Consider the following 17,478-nt stretch of genomic DNA (forward strand, 5'->3'; position numbering starts at 1 on the left):
GGTTGAGATCTGCGGTTGTGTGAAAACCTCGTGACTGTAAACGACGACTTGACGAAGGACTAGCCCGCCTAGAGGGTCTAGAGAGCGAGGAAGCAGTTGCTCGCCTACGAGACCTAGAGTCCGAGGTTGGAGGCGCGCGAACGCTAGCCCGGGCTTCGTTCTGCGTCCGCGCTGCTTGCTCCAATGATGTCCACCCCGAGTCCCCTTGGGGCTTTAGGATCTCGTGGTTTGGAGGGGGCACTTTGGGTGACTTGCGCCAGGTATTTCTCGCGAGCGGCACGTTCCAAATCTGTCCAGGTTACGCTGTCATCCAGATCGGATTTCGGTGTTGTTTCAGCCTCGGTAGCCCCAGAGGGTGGAGACCTTGTCGTAGGAGCCGACCTGATCTCCAGCTCATCGAACGACACAACCTTCCCACTCCAGCTCTTGGGATATTCGGGCTCTGGGCGCGCCTTCTCTTCTACTAGTCCGGCAAGGCGTGCAACTGCCAACCGCGCAATGTCGACACTAGCGATGCCTACCTCCTTCTTTGTCGCACCCACGGCTGTCACGAAGACGTCCCTGTCCCACTGCCAGTCGCGTTCGGGATCTATTGCGGCCGTGTTGCGCATGAAGGTCCACAGGTTCTTGCAAGTATCCTTGAGCATCTCTCCGCGCTTCGCCTTGTCAGCCTTGGTCAGGACGATCATGGTCTTGAGCCCGGCCTCGCTCAGCATCTCGAGCGCCATCAGATCGCCCTGCTTGGGACCGACCTCGCCGTCGATCAGGACGATGGCGCCCTTGATCGACTGGCGTTTATTGAGGTAGAGCGTGATGTTGCGGCCCCACTCCTTCAGCGACTTGTGGCCGTACCCGGGCATGTCGACGATGAACAGGCTGTGCTTGGGCATGTCCTCGGTCCTCTTGACGTCGGTGTCGGCGGCTAGGAGCTTGCTCGGATGGGCCGGCGGCCCGAAACCGTAGGCGTTCATAGCCCTGGTCTTGCCGGCCTTCGCACTCGTATACGCCAGCTCGTTACCCCGCCGGTTCGCAAGGGCGTTGACGAAGGTCGACTTGCCGACATTGGAGCGGCCCAGGATGCAGATCTCGGGAACCTGCGTGTTCTTCTTCAGCGAGTAGAAGTCCGAGGTGCCGTGGTAGAAGGTGGCGGGGTTCCTCGTGAAGAGTGCGTTCAGGTCGCCGTGGAGGGTCTTGTCAGGGGTGGGGGACTCGAGAAGCTGTTCGACGGGGACTTCGGTCAAGGGCAGATTCGGCGTGGGCGGTATGACGAAGGCGCCGACTGCCAGAGGTCGGCGACTGGCATATGAGCGCCATACGATCTCGAAGCCTCTATTCGCAGGCCATGGTGCAGTCGGGTTGGGCGATGTGAGCAGCAAGGGCCGCAGAGCAGGTGGAATGGCCAAAAGTGCTCTCAGTTGGCGAGGCGCCATGCTGGAATCGCATGCAATAATATTTTATAGGTCGGGATTAAAACAAATGAAACATTGTACTGGCATAATGGACAGACATTCAACATATACAAGCGTATTCAATGCCGGGCAGCATTGTTCTCAGCGCAGTAAGAGATATGGGAATTCGATTAGGCGGCATCACATCCGCAACGGTTCGATGCGATATTGCCTCCATGATCGCTGCAACTAAAAATTATTAGCGGGCTGTGGCTGACAGCTGGCCTACTTACTGGCCCGCCGGAGCTTCTATCTTATCGCTGCCATCTAATCGCCGACTGTGGCGCGCCACCTTGAAGCTCTAACTACTGTCTCGCAAGCAAGGCTTCTCCAGACCAAGCCACCACCCATTCTTCCCGGCAACCAAAGACAGACAGACAGTCCGAAGTCAGTCAACAACAGATCGCAAACAATACAGTTCCAATCATGTCGTCGTCGCAAGCCACTCTCCGCTCGCTCTATCGCAACCTCCTGCGCGAGCTGCCCCCGCGCCCGGGCCAGCCTCGATCCCTGCTGCACAACCGTCTCCGCGAGTCCTTCTCCAGCCAAGCCTCCTCGCTACAGCAGCAGCAGCAGCAGCAACACCCCAGCGTCGCTGCCGAGCAGGCCGACCAGTTCGTGCAGTACATCCAGGCGCAGCGCCAGTACGTCACGCTGATCGAGCGCTACAACCCGGGCATGGGCATGGACGAGGAGGAGCGCACACGGCTCACGGCGCGGAGGGTCGGCATGGACCTGCCGGTCGAATACTCGGCCGAGGACGCCGAGGGCGAGAAGAAATAACGAGAAACAAGAACAAAACAACAAAATAAAAATAAAAAGAAGTCAGACCATACGATACATCCCGAAGCGAATCAGTGCTTGCGCATTGGTAAAATTCTCTAGTCGAAATTGTACCACCAACACAACCACCGCCCACCATCGAACCCATGAGAGTGGCAAGTAGTGAGCTAGAATCGAAGCTTGTCCAATACACCGTGCTTCAACTGCAAGGGAAATTCTTAATGCGATGCACGCCACGTAAAGGATCGCATTCAAGGGCGTGCAATGGGCCATGACAGGGCATTAAGGAAACTGGTATAAGAAAGCATCATCAACATGGCGGGCCGAGTATCAGAACATCTGGGGAAAACCACTTCGCGAGCCTTTTCGACCGGTTATCATGGATAGAGCCAGCCGATGCTATGTACACTAGATATACTGTACATGTATACGATGCCATCATTGCTAGTCATTCCGACTTGAAGGTCTGGAGCAGATACCTTGTCGCAAGATATTCTGTCTAGCACAGTCGTACCAGCATCAAACAGAGGTAACTTACAATCGAGACTATTGGCAATAGCCCTGGCTGTATAAAGAGACAATCGGGACGTCACATCGGGAATTAGACATGATTCATCCATTCGAGGACATCATGGGTTACAAGTAGAACTATCTATGGAATTCCCTTTACAGCACTTCAGCCTTGACTTCTCGAGTCTGTATGTGAGTAAATATTAAGTATATTCAGGTTCTGGCCTTCAGGAAACCTCTATGTCTCCATATGATTCTATCTCTGGGAGCCCCTTTTGCCACGAGACCCCGGTAACTTTCCTCTATCTTGAATGATTGACGGTCCATATCCTTCTCTGGTATATTCCCGACAATGAATTAATCTAAACTTTGAAAAAATAGCAAGATTCGCGCGCCTAACACTAGCCAATAATGCTCATAATAAACCATTAATCAGCATCATCCAATATGGTAGTGATGGTATGTATGTAGATAGCTTATGCCTCGCTCTTGGTCTCACCCCTCTTGGATCGTGTGAAAGGCTTCTTGACAAGCCCTACGAGCTTCCCCAGGCCGCCAAAGACATGGCCCAGCCCGAAGCTCCAGCCTCGGACGCGGACCGTGTAGATGAAGAAGTAGACGAGGAACCAGTTGGAGATGCAGAAGGCCAGGAAGATGCCAAAGTCGCGCCACTTCTGCCCAGCCTCGATGTTGAGCGTCGTCAGGTACTGGTTGCCGCTCGTGTAGGGACAGTACATGCACGCTTCCGTCGCGTCCGGGTTGAGGAGCTTGCCGGCGGCGGCGTCGGCGAACGCGCCCGCGTACGTCTGGCAGCTCTGCCCGGGGGGCGAGTTGAACCGAGCCGTTTCCATCGGGTCGCACTCGACAGGGCTACCGTCCAGCGTCGCAGCCAGCATGCCGCTAATCCAATACGTCGACGGGTTGACCCAGTACATCCAGTATCGCCACTAACAGGTTTCACGTTAGTTACTGATCGTCGGGAGAATAGAGCCTGGATGGACTTACGAAGACAGGAATTTGCGAGTACGGCCGCACAACACCGTTGAAGAGACCGAACATGACGAAGAAGAAGGGCAGGACCTGGGGTTTACGGTTAGTATGAGGCAATCATGTCTTCGAAAACGGAAACTACTCACGTTGGCAATAACCGTGAAGCTAGGCGCGAAGGCGCAGATCCACTGACCCCAGCTGTTCATAAACAAGAAGAAGAGGATCGTCATCAGAAAGGAGTAGCCGGAGACGGAGCTCTGAGTGGGCAGACCAGTCGCCCAATACCAGATGACCCAGTAGAGGAAACCCGAGACGATGGCGGCGGGGATCTCGGCAACCACATTCGCGGTGCAGAAGGCGAACCAGCCGTAGATGCGCGAGGGGTACTCGCGAGCCTGCCAAAGGGCCATGTTGCCGAAGAACTTGGGAACGACGGCGTTGACGACCGTGGCCGGGATGGTAATGATGAGAAAGCACGTGAACATGCGGTTCTGCATGTCCTGGATCGAGTAGCCCAGTTGCCAGAAGGTAAAGCCGTTGAATATACCCATGATGACCGAGGTGAAGAACTTGCCGTATAAGTAAGAAGGATCGCGCCAGTACTGCCGGAACATGCGCTTGGTCAGCTCCGTCGTCTGTAACCAAACGGGAGCCGCAAATTCAAGCTCCTGCTCTTTCGAAGGCTTGTCGGGCTGCGAGGCACGGCTGCGGACCTTCTTCAGGCCGTCGATCTCCTCGACGACGGCTTCCGCCTGCTCGCTGTTTCGCCACTCCTCATTCCAGTCTATCTTGGTCCCGGCAGTTTTCTTGTGCGGCTTTGCGGCCGTCTCTAGTATGAACTCGGCAATGTTCTTTTGGGGTGGGCATGTCGCGCCTCGGTCAGCAAAATACTTGACAATGTCTTTGCCATTCTCGCCGATGGGTCCAAAGTAGAAGGTGTTACCACCAGGGTTGAGAGCAAGCACCATGTCGAATTGCTGAACGAGAACCGACGAGGGCTGATGGATAGTACAGACGATGGCTTGACCTGCCCTGCTGAGCTTCTTCAGAAACCTCACGATCGAAAACGCAGATTGCGAGTCGAGTCCAGATGTAGGCTCATCCAAGAAAAGGAGAAGCGACGGCTTGGCTGCTAGTTCCACGCCAATAGTCAGTCTCTTGCGCTGCTCAACTCCAAGACTGGAGATAATAGCATCCTGGAGGTCATTGAGCTCAAGTAAGTCGATGATCTTGTCAACATAAGCGATCTTCTCTGATCGCGGCACGGATGCGTCTTGGCGGAGCAGAGCTGAGAATTCGACGGCTTCCCTGATGGTTTGGGTGCCGTCATGGAGGTCGCTTTGGAGACAGAAGCCAGTGTTCCGCTGGAAATCGGGCCCCAATGGGCGGCCATCCACGAACATTTCTCCCCTACAACACCCGTAGTCTGACGCTGTGCCAAGGTGTTCAGTAAGGTAGTCTTACCCGCACCGCTGGCTCCCATCAAGGCCACCATGACCCCAGGCTTGGCGTAGCCATTGACGTTATTCAACAGTTTGCGCTCGCCTCCCATGTAGGGCACCGTGTATTCCACATTACGCCACGTGAAGATCGAGTCGCTTTTGGCGAGTTGTTCCATATCTTCATTCTCTTCGTTAACTGTTTGGGGAGAGTTACCACTCTCAGTCGAGGAATTTCCACTGGCAGCACCGTTCTCCGCCCTCTTTTCCTCGTCATCAGGAGCGCTGAGCCTCTGGGCTTGCTTCTTCGATCTGCGGCTTTTCTTGAATATTAAGGCGCCTCCGCCGCCGTCAGAGAAGTCAAACAGCTCCGTGGCTACGACTGTGACGAGGATGTAAAGAACAGTGAAGGCAATGATTACGCCGAAGTTTCGCCACAAGTGTGACCTCGTGTAGCCGAACGAAGCTTCGATATAGTCACTCCCTGACACTGGCCGTGCGTTCACGTTGGCTCCGGTCGTTGCACAACCTTGGTACTCTGGCTGAATGTTTGGGCCCTGGGGGACTAGCTGGCTTGGGGCACATTCAATGGTTCTTCCTGAGAATTCGTTCGACATGACCGACTCGAAGCTGTAACCGATTGGGTTGATCCAATACATCCAACCAAACCAAATATAATCGCCCAAAAGTTGAGTCTTTGGAATGACGTATCCGGTGTAGATCACCAGCAGATTGAGCGCAATGCCGGAGAATCGTACGGCGGTATCTATCTCTGGACTCAAGCTAGCGAAAGCCCGGTACAGAGCCGTAATCATGAGGGTGTTGGTGAACACAAACAGCATGTAGATCCAAAACTTGCCAGCATCAACAGTCAGGTTGGTCATGAAATACATGATAAGGCCAAACATGCAAACTTGGACGGCGATGACAGGGATGTCTTGGATGACTCTGGCAATGGAAACAGCAGATGGCCGATAGAATGCATATTCTTGATGACGTGCAGCAACAGCTCTGCCAGATACGGCCTTCATCAATTCGGACAGTTGAAGCCACCCCAAGAATAGGATAGAAAAGAATATGGCGCCGCCACGAGTAAAGTTGCCTTCAGTGTTTTCCGGCTGATTGTAGAACAGCGACCCCACAATGAGACCGTTCGACACAATGATGAATATCTTGGTATACAAACTGGTCCTGTCACCGAATAGCAACCAAAACTCGCGTTTGGTACAGGCGATGACTTGGCGAGGGAATGCGACTGTGTATGGCGACTTCTTGGAAACCATCTTGGATTTGCTTTCCTGCACGGCCCCCTCGAACTTCTTGGTATCATCATAGTTGGTTCGTTCGAGATGGCTCTCGTAGTCGGCGACATCAGCCAGCAGCCTCTTGTAGTGCGGGGAGTTACGGAAGGCGCTTTCCAATTCCTCGGGTGATTTGGGGGCTTTACCTTCAAATCCTGGTCGGAATCTCCTTTCGATTGGATCGGTAGCGGACGTCAAGAAGTCTGCGGTGGTCTGACGCTCTGGACATTCGTACCCCAAGTCGATGAAATACTGCTTGGCCTCCTTTGCGGGGCCTGAGAAGATTTCGCGGCCCTGATCGATGACCAGTACCTTGTCCATCAACTCATAGATACCCTCACCGGCCTGGTACAGAGTGACCAGTGTTGTTCTGTTGCTGATATCCGTCATGATTCGCAGTGAGCGCGCATAATCGAGAGCGGTGGATGCGTCCAAGCCCCTGGTTGAGTTGTCCCACGTCATCACTGTCGACTTGGAGGCCAAGGTTTCCGCAATGGAAACACGTTTCCGCTCACCACCAGACACCCCTCTGGTATACTCGTCGCCGACGGCAGTGTATTTGGTGTGGCTGATGCCGAATATTCTCATCAGTGCATTGGCGATGATTGAGACCTCTTCGCGCGCGTCCTTCTTGGTTTTGTTCATCAAAGCGAAGGTAAGGGTCTGCCACACGCTGAGAGGGGCAAAGTGCAAGTCATCCTCGGGATTGTAGTTGACTTCGCCTCGGTACATCTTGTGCTGCTTTTCTGCCGAGATGCCTCCGTACGAAACGTCGCCTTCCACCGAAGCATACGATTTTCGATTGTTGCTGATGGCTTTGAGAAAGGTACTGCACCCGGCTCCAGGACGACCGAGAACAAGCATCATCTCTCCGTCTCTTACACAGCCGGTAAAGTCATTGATCAGCGTTCGAGTTTTCGTCTTGTAGAATTTGAACGAAGGGATGAATCGTGTGATGACGTGGTACAGATCCGGGCCGAAAGTGCCAATGACGGCGTCAGGGACGGTGCGAACGAATGCCGTTGCGCTCCCAACTCCCTTCACGGTGAGATTCTTGTAGAGAACGCCAACCTTCTTCGCTGAGCCATCGTCTGTGCGTTTCTCGAAGTGACCCTCGCGCATGAAGTCGGTGAGCTCGAAGTCGGAATCAGCATCGGCATCGCCCTCACCGGCCCCGAGGTCAGCATCGTCTGTTGTGTGGCTTGCTGTTGCTGATTGCCTCGTCTGGGTCCTGAGACAAAGCTTTGTCACCCAGGCTCCGTGTTTTTACTGCCTTGCTGGCTTGAGTCTCCTGAGTCCTAGTCCTTTTCAGTTGGCCGAGGTTGTTTTTGAGGGCCTCGAACTCCTGTTTTGCGTCGTGCTCGTTGATACCTCCCACGTCCCGCTCCCCCCAAGTACAATCGGCCGTGGAGTTTTCATCTTCGGCCCCATTCTCGATATCTGAAGCACCAACCGGCGGAGTACCGGGCGCTACATCGGCGCGATGCCATTGCTGGGGTTGCATGCCCGACTCAGTGCGGCGCAACGCACCCTGGTCCATAGGCTGGCCCCACATGTTGGACAAACAAGATAGAATGCGGCCAAGCTGCAGGTGAGAATGAGAAGGTAGACAGTGGGTGTATTAGTTTAGGTAGGGTGTATAAGGCAGGCGACCAAGTGCGACAAGACTTGGACCTGGGACATGGTAGGTGGTGGCCATGCTGGGGAGACAGCCCTTCTTATCCAAACAGCGGAAGAAGGCATTACTAAAAGATGATGTTAGCCCGAGCAGGCAGTGACGCCAAATAGAATAGTGACCGTCCAGAAGACTAGTCCCGGACTTTAGAAATAAGCAATGGTGTTTTTGGATTTCTAATCGAAGCCCATCACGCCTTCAAATCTGCAGTAGTCGTAGACAGTAGACTCAGGGCCATGAGCCGATTGGGCAAGTGTGCTGCAGATCTGTGTGGAGTTCTGTTGGAAGTTTGGGTTCTTGAGTGGCCCACCCATCGTCATCGACTGCAGTGCTGGGGCACCTAAAGGCACCTAAAAATGGCCCTTATGGCACTATCTCTCATCCGCTATCTCCGTTAGCCGTGAGCCACACAGTCGGTCGATCGGACGGTCGGATTGAGTAAAGCGAGTAGATTCATATCATAGCCGACAAGTCCACAGAAGGATAAAAAGCCGCACCGCGATGGGTTTTGTTGAGATGAGGTGACATATCTTCTACAGGAAGGATCCATTCGTGGGAACAACAGTCGGTAAAGTCAATCTCGACTCGGGGCAGATTGCATGTGCCTGCCGGCTGGAATCATTCTTGGCATCCCATCCGTCCCATCCATCCCAACCAACCCGCCATTGCGGTACCTTCGGGCGCGCATACGTCGATCTGTATAGTACATACCTAGGTAATGTAAGTACACACTGACGTACGTTCTCTTGGGTCCTATCCATTGAGGAAAATTCAAATTTATTGACACCTGACTTATATGTACTTGTGCAGCCTCCTCCATTTCCTGCCTTGTATTTGAGTAGGTATTTTTACGACGGAGCGAGACATTTGAGTGTGTACAACTTCCAAGATTACTGGTGCCATCTCGCGATTTATCTGTAGCCAGTTAGATATCGCGAGAAGCAAGGAAAAGGAATGCAGAGTAATAGGATAAGAAAGACATAACATTAGTTAAACGGCCCAAACCAATGGGCAGCCGGGTACTGACTCACGCCGGGCGGTTGCTACGCTGGCATTGCTGTGAGCTTATGCATCTTACATACATGTGCATACACCGCTGAGGCATCTGCCGGTTCAACGGTATGCATCAGCACAGACGACAAGCCGCGCAAACCTTTTCCTCGCCATCTCAGACATGCAGCAAAGCAAAGTGCCGTAGGAGCGGCTCTTCCGGATACTGAGCCCCAGCTGCGTGGGCAGGAGTATTATGTCTTAAAAAGTAAGCAAGTGGTAAGCGCAGAAGCAACACGGGTAAGAGTCAGGAGGGCGGCTTTTCTGGGATTTTCATGATTCGAGCAATTCCAGATTTGGTGCTTTGCATGTACAGAGCTACATAGTGGGATCCAGGAGTCCGCTAGGTAATATGTGCAGATAGATTATTTCAACGCCAACCGTCCCATCCAGTCGACCCAACTACAAGCTCATGAATCCCCCCTGTGTATCAACATAAACCAATCCCATATATTAACATAATGAATACCTACTCCAATCATACATATAGAATCCATATCCCACCGGTCTCCTTCTCTCACAATTGTTTTCGCCAAACGTTGGGCACAGATGTGTAAAGAGCAAAGGGAGGAGGGTAAGGAAGATGTAGGCAAAAAAAGAAAACAAAGGACAAAGAAGATGGCCAACATTGCCACAAACATACCAGAAGCGAGAAGAAGAAGAAAAAAAGAATAAATCCAACGGCAATATATTTCGATGCACGCCGACATGCGTATCTACCCGAATACTCTACGCGAGCCCCCGTTGAGTGCTATAGAACGGTTGTACTCAGCACACGTAGCAACGAGCCATTGGCCCTCAGGTTAGGAATACGGAAGCAAACCCTCATCGTCGGATGTATTGCAGATAAAGCAAGCGAAAGAAAAAAGGGTAGATGCGAATGAGTCTGGGCGGACACAATACGGACAAGATCAACTGGGTATCCCGAGATATAGGCGCCAAGATTCATCCCCATCAAGCACTCGCCATCTACGCTGACAACAACCTAAATGGCGGATTATGTCATTTTCAACCCCAGGTGTACATTTGTGGTAACTACTTCAGGCACTCCCGAAGCACCCGAAGTGGTTACACGGCATCCGACCCGTTGTTGCGAGAATAGGAGAAAAGGGGTAAGGTACACAAATACCAAACATGATCTCATCCCTGGGAGTCATTATCGAAAAAGAGTTGGTTGGCGACACCAAATACTCATACTACTATATGCTTATACACGTAGCCAGGCTTCTAGGATTCGTACGTAGTTTGGGTTACCTTGCCCTGGTAACCGTTCAAATCCTGATATCAGTCTATATAATTCAAGCAGGACTGGTTGGTACCTGAACTTTTCAAGCTTCTAGAAGATACTAAATATAATGGTTATGTTACTACATATCTGAGTCGGCCTTGAGATGATTATATTGCTGATTTCTATGCTCGTTGGTACCACAGGAAACAACATTTTGCTATATATAATCAAACCACGATACATGATCATTCCAGACTCGACTTCTATCTACTGGCGAACTCATCGACCAAATTTGGCCAAGAAACCAGCATTGACTCAGTTTCATCCCCAAGAGCATTTTGTTGTCTATGGCCTTGAATCAAGTATGGGGTACGCAGGAATTTGACTCCCTGGAAACCTGGGGAGCCATAAACTTAGGCAGATACATCAAAAGGATGGCAACGGAGATTGAATATAACCAAAGCAGCTCGTTGATAAAAGCTCCCGTCCTTCCCTGATTAACTGACTGCTGCTTTAAATTCCCTGCTCAACCATCTACCTACGGATTCACTCTTCCTCGAATCCATCATACCACGCACATTCAGAAACAATACTGCATCATTTAGCACACATAACCTTTCAAAATGGCGCTCAGACAGAACCTAACCAAGCCGTTCGTCGTCGAGCCCCTCAGCGGCCACACCCACACCGTCATCTTCCTGCACCGCCTCCCGGCCGGCACCGACGACAAGGCCCTGCGCGCCAAGGTGCTCTCGAGCAAGCGGACTAAGGACGGCAAGACGCTGCGTCTCCAGTTCCCCACGGTGCGATGGATGTTCCCCCACGCCAAGCTCCACGCTCGCCCCGACGACGAGAGCCACAACAACAGTAACAACGGCAAACACTGGGAGAACCTCTCGTCCGAGGACTGCACCAACGCAGGCCTCGAGCTAGGCACCTCGGCACCGTACATCGCCCAGCTCATCCTGCAAGAAGCCCAAACCGCCGGCGGCCTCGACAAAGTCGTCCTGGGCGGCCAGGGCGAGACAGCCCACGCGGCCCACGACGCCCTGGGCCGGCTCCGGGAGGCGATGAACGGCTACGCCGCGCCGAGCGCGCTGCACGCCTTCTTCGAGGCGCAGACCACCTGCCGGGGCTTCGTCGGCATGCATCCCGACAACGACCAGGTCACGAGGGACCAGCGCGACTTCATGATCGTGTCCAGGTTCGGCGGCGGCGGTGGCGGTGGCGGTGGCGGTGGCGGCGCAGAGAATATCAACAACAGCGTCGTACGCAACACGCCGCACGAGTTCATCCGCGGCGGCTACAAGAAAGTCTCGTCGATCTGGGATGGGAAGCGCATCGACGATTTTGCTGCGTTCTTGGCGAGCATCGACGTAGCCCACGGTGAGCCTGGTACAACGGCCACCACTGCTGCTTCGACTCCGACGACGTTCTCGAGCCGGGTATCGGGACCGATCGAGGGCCGCAGCAGCGACAAGAGCAATAACGACAAGAACAACCACGAAATCAGCGAGCAGCAGAAGTACGCCGACGAGATAAAGAGGCAGAAGCAGCGCGAGGAGGAGCACCGCACTCGCATCCTGCGCCAGATCGAGGACCAGAAAATCGAGCGCCGGCTGCGGCTAGAGCGTGAACGCGTCAACCGTTTCCACGCCGAGCAGGCGACGCTGCAGAAGAAGGCCGCCGAGGCGACGGCTGCTTCGGTCCCAATTCGTCTTCTTCCAGCATCCACTCAGCACTCGGTCCCATCTGGCCATGAGAACAAACCCATGACTCCGTGGGCCTCGAATAACATTGATGAAGATGGTTATGATTTGGATGATGATGACGACGAAAGCGGGTTTGAGGCATAACTGCAAACCCACGTTCTTGTCATTAATTGCCATGGTTCTTTCAGCAGCCGAGTTTGTTTTCTTTACGAGGATATAGAAGCTTCTAAACAGTCTCACTTGGTATCCACGAATATCATTGAAGTCTGTCTGATTTTTTCGGGATCGCTGTGTCTCGTGTGTGGTAATAGATCTAACGAATTCAGGAACGCATCTTGCATCGGCTAGGGTGAATCTGGCGTTTGCGAGGAAGCGAAATCAAGATAGAAGGAAAAGACGTATAGTGAGGATAAGAAATACTTACATATAAGCTAAAGTACTTAACCCTACCTACTCATCTAGGAATAAAAGCCCATAACCCCAATCGTCCCAAGTTCCTACAACGTGCCTCCCGACACAGATTTGCGCTCCGGATCCTGCACCCTCGCCAGCTCGAGCAGCAGCCGATACATGTAGATCGCAAAGTCGACCTCGCGAAACGCCCTTCGGAACCAATCGCGGCCCTCGTCGGCAATCTCACGGGCCCTCCGCTGCCCGGCCTCGGTGGCGGTAAGGTAGAGCACGAGCTCAGGCAGCTCGCCGAGCCCCTGGCTGACGGGGACGTAGTGAACCCAGGGCGCGAGGCGCTCGTCGTGCCACTCGCGCAGCAGCGTTTGCTTCAGCGGCGCCGACCGCGACGCCAGCAGCCGGTAGTAGCGCCCGCTGATGCCGTTGCCGTCGAGGTCGAACGCGAGCCGCGACCGCAGCGGCGCGTCCCGGTCCGCCCACGGCCGCACGTCCAGCCGGCGCCGCTGGGCGCGGCACTGCCGCCACGCGCACGAGAAGATCTGCGTGAAGGCCACGTCGAAGAGCCGGCGGTCCAGGAAGCGCGACGCCACGCGCCCGACGGCGCCCCGTTCGCTGGCGCGGAGGTACACGTTCTTGCAGTCCTCCAGGTTCTGCGCTGCCGCGACAAACCGCTGGCGGTGGAACTGGCTCCACGTGTCGTCTTCCCCGACGTAGCCGCCCGTGGTCGAGCCTGCCCAGTACAAGTTGTTCTGCTTGTCCTCCCACTCAATGTCGCGAGAGCTGTCGTAGCAGAACTCGTCGTCTGTGTAGGCTGGGCTCGGGAACAGAATGTCGCCCATGGTAGAGAGTGAGCCGGTTGACATCACAGGAACCAAGCCCTCCATCAGGCGAAACGACGTTGGGCTCATGAGGAGACCGTGCATGGTACTGTATTCGGGATGTTTGCATATGTCCTTAGCTGCGTCGATATCGGCGACGAAGGGGAGTCCATAGGTTCGAACTGCCCGGTTAGCCGCGTTTTGTTTGTCGCTCCGAGATGATTTGCAGTATTTCGTGAGCGCATCCCACGTACTTGACTGGGACAAGTAAGTTAGGTCGATACTATCGGGACTATGACCACCAGTGGGTGGGATAAGGACGGCTGGTTCGTCGAAGTGATTCACCAAAAACTTCACATCAGGAAGCTTGCCCGGAAGACCGCCTAGTAGCTTGTTGAACGTCGCGACCATGTGTCGGTCATGAGTGCGGATGGGATGGCTACAGCCAAACTTCGCGCTGGCACCAGACAGGCTGCAAAGCCAGAGCTCGCTGTTCGCCATGCCAAAAGCTTGTGTCATCCTCTTGGAAACATCGGCACCATCAATACCCCAGAATGGCGAGATCGAGTCGTATATACTGTCAAAGTCGTCGATGATCGGCGAATTGTTCGATGCAGCAAACTCGTACCATTGTTGGAATCCAGGAGGGGGTTCCACCTTGTAGCGACGTCGATACTCGTCGCATGCCGCCGTGTAGTTTTGCGACTGTCTCTGTAACAGCCCGCGGAAGGCCTTGTTGCCATTGGATACCAGAGCCTCAACCGGATGCTCATGCGAATGGTCGAAGCTTTGCTGTGCTAGAAATCGTGCTGTCCGGGCAGTGTATGCATCCCCTATAAGATGAATGATGGGGAAGAGCATAAGAAGCCAGAGAAAAGACCTGGCTTTCAAATGACGTGGAAGCATGTAAAGAACCTGCCCCAAGGCAAGAGCAGAAGCGACAACCTGCAAGAGGGCCTGGAAACCCGAAGACTGGGCCAATGCCGTGCGGCTTGCCAGGATGCCGAACGTCTCGATCGCCGGGGCGATGCACCATGTCGTCGATTGCGCCTGTCATAAGAGGTCAGTTTTATGGCCAATATCGAAATTTTGGTGCAGATGCTTGCACTCACTGTCTGGGTCACGAAATGCCAGAAGGCAGCCTTAGCAAGGCCGGCCAACACGATATTTCTCAAGGCAACAGTGGGGAAACCGAGTAGGAGCACCTCGAGCGACACCAGGAGTTTCAAGATGAAAGCTATCCGTAAGGAAAGGCTTGTGGTGAACTGTGCGAGTTTCCCATCTCGCAATGAGGAGCCGTTCGCTCTCCGCAGGAGGATGGTGTAGGCAAAGTAGAGGGCAGCTAGAGGGATAGTATGGAGGGGTATCCTCTTCAGATCCCATCGCAGCAAGCTCAGGACGGCGATTGCGGCTACGACAACTGCACCATAGACTCTCGACTGAAGTGTCCTTGTATCATTATGGTTGTGCCCTTTCGTGCTGCCAATGGTAGGTGAGAGGGCCGCAACAGCAGAGTGCCCTTGCAGGGTCAAAAGTAACGGGGTCAATAGCGGCTGCAGGGTATAGGATTAGAGTTTGATATGTCTCCAGTCGGGCGGTTTAGGCATAAATGGGATATTGACTAACCTGCAGTTCGCTTTCGCCATTCTCCGATTTACAGACGGCTGCAACACTGATGCAAGACGCAAGTACCCACAGCAACCCCGAGGACGGAAGCGTGGCCGGTAGTCTACCGTCCAAGACAGGCTTGGACAGCCGTCCTGTGCCGGATGGCGGCCATGGAACTCGGGACAGAAGCGGAAGGAGTATCCAGCACAGCACCTCGGAGTGGAGTTCGGTCTCCCTAGTTGTAACGTGGTGGGAGATCAGGCTGTGCAATACTGCGGCTGCGGCTGCACCAAGTACTTCCTGGGCTGGCCCTTTGGTCGGTGGTCCCAGCATCGTTCGCTTGGGCCTACATCTGGCTAGGAGAGAAGTACAAGTAGGTTGGTTAAGTGCTGGAGGGATTGCTTCTCATAGGTAAGCCTGAAAAGGCATTGTGCGATTCTCTCCCTACTTTCATTTCTAGAATGCCAGCCCAATTTGAGCTGGCTTGGCACTGAGTTAGTGCTGGATCCCAGGCAGCCAAGACTGTTGTTTTCCGGGCCCTCCATTCCTCTCGTGTATGTGTAACAGTAATATTGGCAATGGGCTAACCGGGCATGGTGGAGCGCGCACAAGACCTGACAGGCTGCGAACTGCGAACTGACAGCGTGCGGCGCCAGGTACTCCGTACAAGACCGACAATTTAGAAGGATTTGCTGTGTGGAGTGCCTCCGTTTATTTCTCGGCATTACATGCTAATAACCACAAACATGCCGACTCCTTGTATGGAAAGACTTGGCGAATCGAACTGATCTCTGATCATGCGCGGAAGCACTCATCAACCCAGCTTGAGCGTGAACCGATGTGTAGCCATTCTGGGTTCTGGAGTTTAGCCGTTCCCGTCAATGCGTTTGAATCTTGGTCTTTCAAAAGTTGCAGTCCGATTTGTTGACAGCGGGTCGATCCCGTCCGGCTTTGTGGGTCTGCCATGAAACATCCCTAGGCACATGAATTACTGCTACTGAGGAATACATTGATATAGTCTAGCAGGTGCATCTCAAGCAATTGCGGAAAACTATTTGCTGCGTAAATTGTACAAATAGTGCGATGATTAGGGCGGACAGTACGCATGCAGCCGTTAGAGGGCCGGTACGCTAATGAGCATCGCCAGCTAGTGGCCTTGACCGGTCCGCCGGGTGACTCAGAGCCCCTTAGCAGTCGCTCGCTGGCGAACCTGGTGTAACTTTAATACCGTATTGCGACGACTTCAAATCGCACTCCTAATCCAAACACCCGGGATATCCAGACAGCAGCAGCATTCATCTAGTCATGGACGGCGCCCCCAACGTCCTCGTAACCGGTTCGTCAGGGCATCTAGGATGCGCCTTGATGCTGTCGCTTCCGTCACTCGGTTACACGCCGATTGGCATTGATATCCTTGAATCCGAGACCACGACCCATGTAGGGTCTATCGCCGATTGTGACTTTGTCGCGTCGCTCTTCCGCCGGTACCCCTCCATCCAGCATGTCCTGCACGCAGCTACGCTGCACAAACCGCACGTGGAGTCGCACAGTAAAGCCGACTTCGTGGACGTCAACATCACCGGCACGTTGAACCTCCTCGAGGAAGCCGCCGCCGCCGCCAAGAACAACAACAACAATAAGGCGATCATCGAATCCTTTGTCTTCACGTCAACCACGTCGGCCTTCGGCCGCGCGCTGAGCCCGCGGCCCGGCGAGCCGGCCGCCTGGATCAATGAGGACGTGGTGCCGATCCCCAAGAACAGCTACGGCGTGACCAAGGTGGCGGCCGAGGACCTGTGCCGCCTCGTGCAGGCGCAGACGGGCCTGCCCGTGGTGGTGCTGCGCACGAGCCGCTTCTTCCCCGAGGCGGACGACGACGCCGACCGGCGCGCCCTCGTGGGAAGTGGCGACGGCGGCGACGGGGACGAGAACCTCAAGGTGCTGGAGCTGGCATACCGACGTGTCGACATCGCCGACGTCGTGTCGGCGTGCGTGTGCGCCATGCGTAGGGCTCGGGAGCTCCGCTGGGGAAAGTACGTCATCAGCGCACCGCCACCGTTTCGTAATGATCCCGAGATCCTGAAGCGGCTGGATAGTGGGGCCGGAGAGGTATATGCCGAGTGTATACCAGGTATCAAGGAGGTGTTCGAGAAGAAAGGGTGGCGATTCTTGCCGAGGCTCGATCGAGTTTACGACTCCGCGAAGGCCATCCAGGAATTGGGATGGCAGCCGCAGTATACCATTCAGAATGCAGTGGGCAAGATCAACACAGGCGAAGAATGGAGAAGCGACTTAACTTTTAAGGTTGGGAAGAAAGGATATCATGAAGTCTCCACAGGCGTGTACACTGTTAGGTGAAGTGTTGCTTGCTTCCTGAGACGTTACCGTGTGGATAACGGCTTTCGAGCTTATGCTTGCAACTTGCCATCATGTCCACCATGAACAACTTCGTCATTCCACGGCCAGCTAGCCACTGGCAGCCACTACTCTTTGGCATGCTTCCTTCTG

At 54.1% G+C, this 17,478-nt stretch overlaps 6 protein-coding genes across 6 annotated transcripts; 3 read left to right on the forward strand and 3 right to left on the reverse strand.

Annotated features, from left to right (window-relative positions):
* Positions 1 to 143: 143 nt before the first annotated feature.
* On the reverse strand, positions 144 to 1,430 carry PG994_006454 (uncharacterized protein; the record flags this gene model as incomplete). Its single annotated transcript, XM_066857863.1, has 1 exon — positions 144 to 1,430. The coding sequence occupies one exon, from the start codon at positions 1,428 to 1,430 to the stop codon at positions 144 to 146; it is 1,287 nt and encodes a 428-aa protein (XP_066717132.1).
* A 444-nt stretch (positions 1,431 to 1,874) lies between these two features.
* On the forward strand, positions 1,875 to 2,231 carry PG994_006455 (uncharacterized protein; the record flags this gene model as incomplete). Its single annotated transcript, XM_066857864.1, has 1 exon — positions 1,875 to 2,231. The coding sequence occupies one exon, from the start codon at positions 1,875 to 1,877 to the stop codon at positions 2,229 to 2,231; it is 357 nt and encodes a 118-aa protein (XP_066717133.1).
* A 986-nt stretch (positions 2,232 to 3,217) lies between these two features.
* On the reverse strand, positions 3,218 to 8,026 carry PG994_006456 (ATP-binding multidrug cassette transport protein; the record flags this gene model as incomplete). Its single annotated transcript, XM_066857865.1, has 5 exons — positions 3,218 to 3,688; positions 3,747 to 3,821; positions 3,878 to 5,157; positions 5,196 to 7,695; positions 7,742 to 8,026. The coding sequence occupies 5 exons, from the start codon at positions 8,024 to 8,026 to the stop codon at positions 3,218 to 3,220; spliced, it is 4,611 nt and encodes a 1,536-aa protein (XP_066717134.1).
* Positions 8,027 to 11,047: 3,021 nt separating this feature from the next.
* On the forward strand, positions 11,048 to 12,280 carry PG994_006457 (uncharacterized protein; the record flags this gene model as incomplete). The annotated part of the gene is made up of 1 exon (XM_066857866.1): positions 11,048 to 12,280. The coding sequence occupies one exon, from the start codon at positions 11,048 to 11,050 to the stop codon at positions 12,278 to 12,280; it is 1,233 nt and encodes a 410-aa protein (XP_066717135.1).
* A 353-nt stretch (positions 12,281 to 12,633) lies between these two features.
* PG994_006458 (Capsule-associated protein) lies at positions 12,634 to 15,303 on the reverse strand (the record flags this gene model as incomplete). Its single annotated transcript, XM_066857867.1, has 3 exons — positions 12,634 to 14,412; positions 14,475 to 14,915; positions 14,989 to 15,303. The coding sequence occupies 3 exons, from the start codon at positions 15,301 to 15,303 to the stop codon at positions 12,634 to 12,636; spliced, it is 2,535 nt and encodes an 844-aa protein (XP_066717136.1).
* A 972-nt stretch (positions 15,304 to 16,275) lies between these two features.
* On the forward strand, positions 16,276 to 17,328 carry PG994_006459 (uncharacterized protein; the record flags this gene model as incomplete). The annotated part of the gene is made up of 1 exon (XM_066857868.1): positions 16,276 to 17,328. The coding sequence occupies one exon, from the start codon at positions 16,276 to 16,278 to the stop codon at positions 17,326 to 17,328; it is 1,053 nt and encodes a 350-aa protein (XP_066717137.1).
* Between the last annotated feature and the right edge of the window lie 150 nt (positions 17,329 to 17,478).

The sequence above is a fragment of the Apiospora phragmitis genome (genome assembly GCF_038363925.1).
Source record: "Apiospora phragmitis strain CBS 135458 chromosome Unknown utg000006l:1.0-5683423.0:1.0-5690449.0, whole genome shotgun sequence".
Classification (NCBI taxonomy): Eukaryota; Fungi; Ascomycota; class Sordariomycetes; order Amphisphaeriales; family Apiosporaceae; genus Apiospora; species Apiospora phragmitis.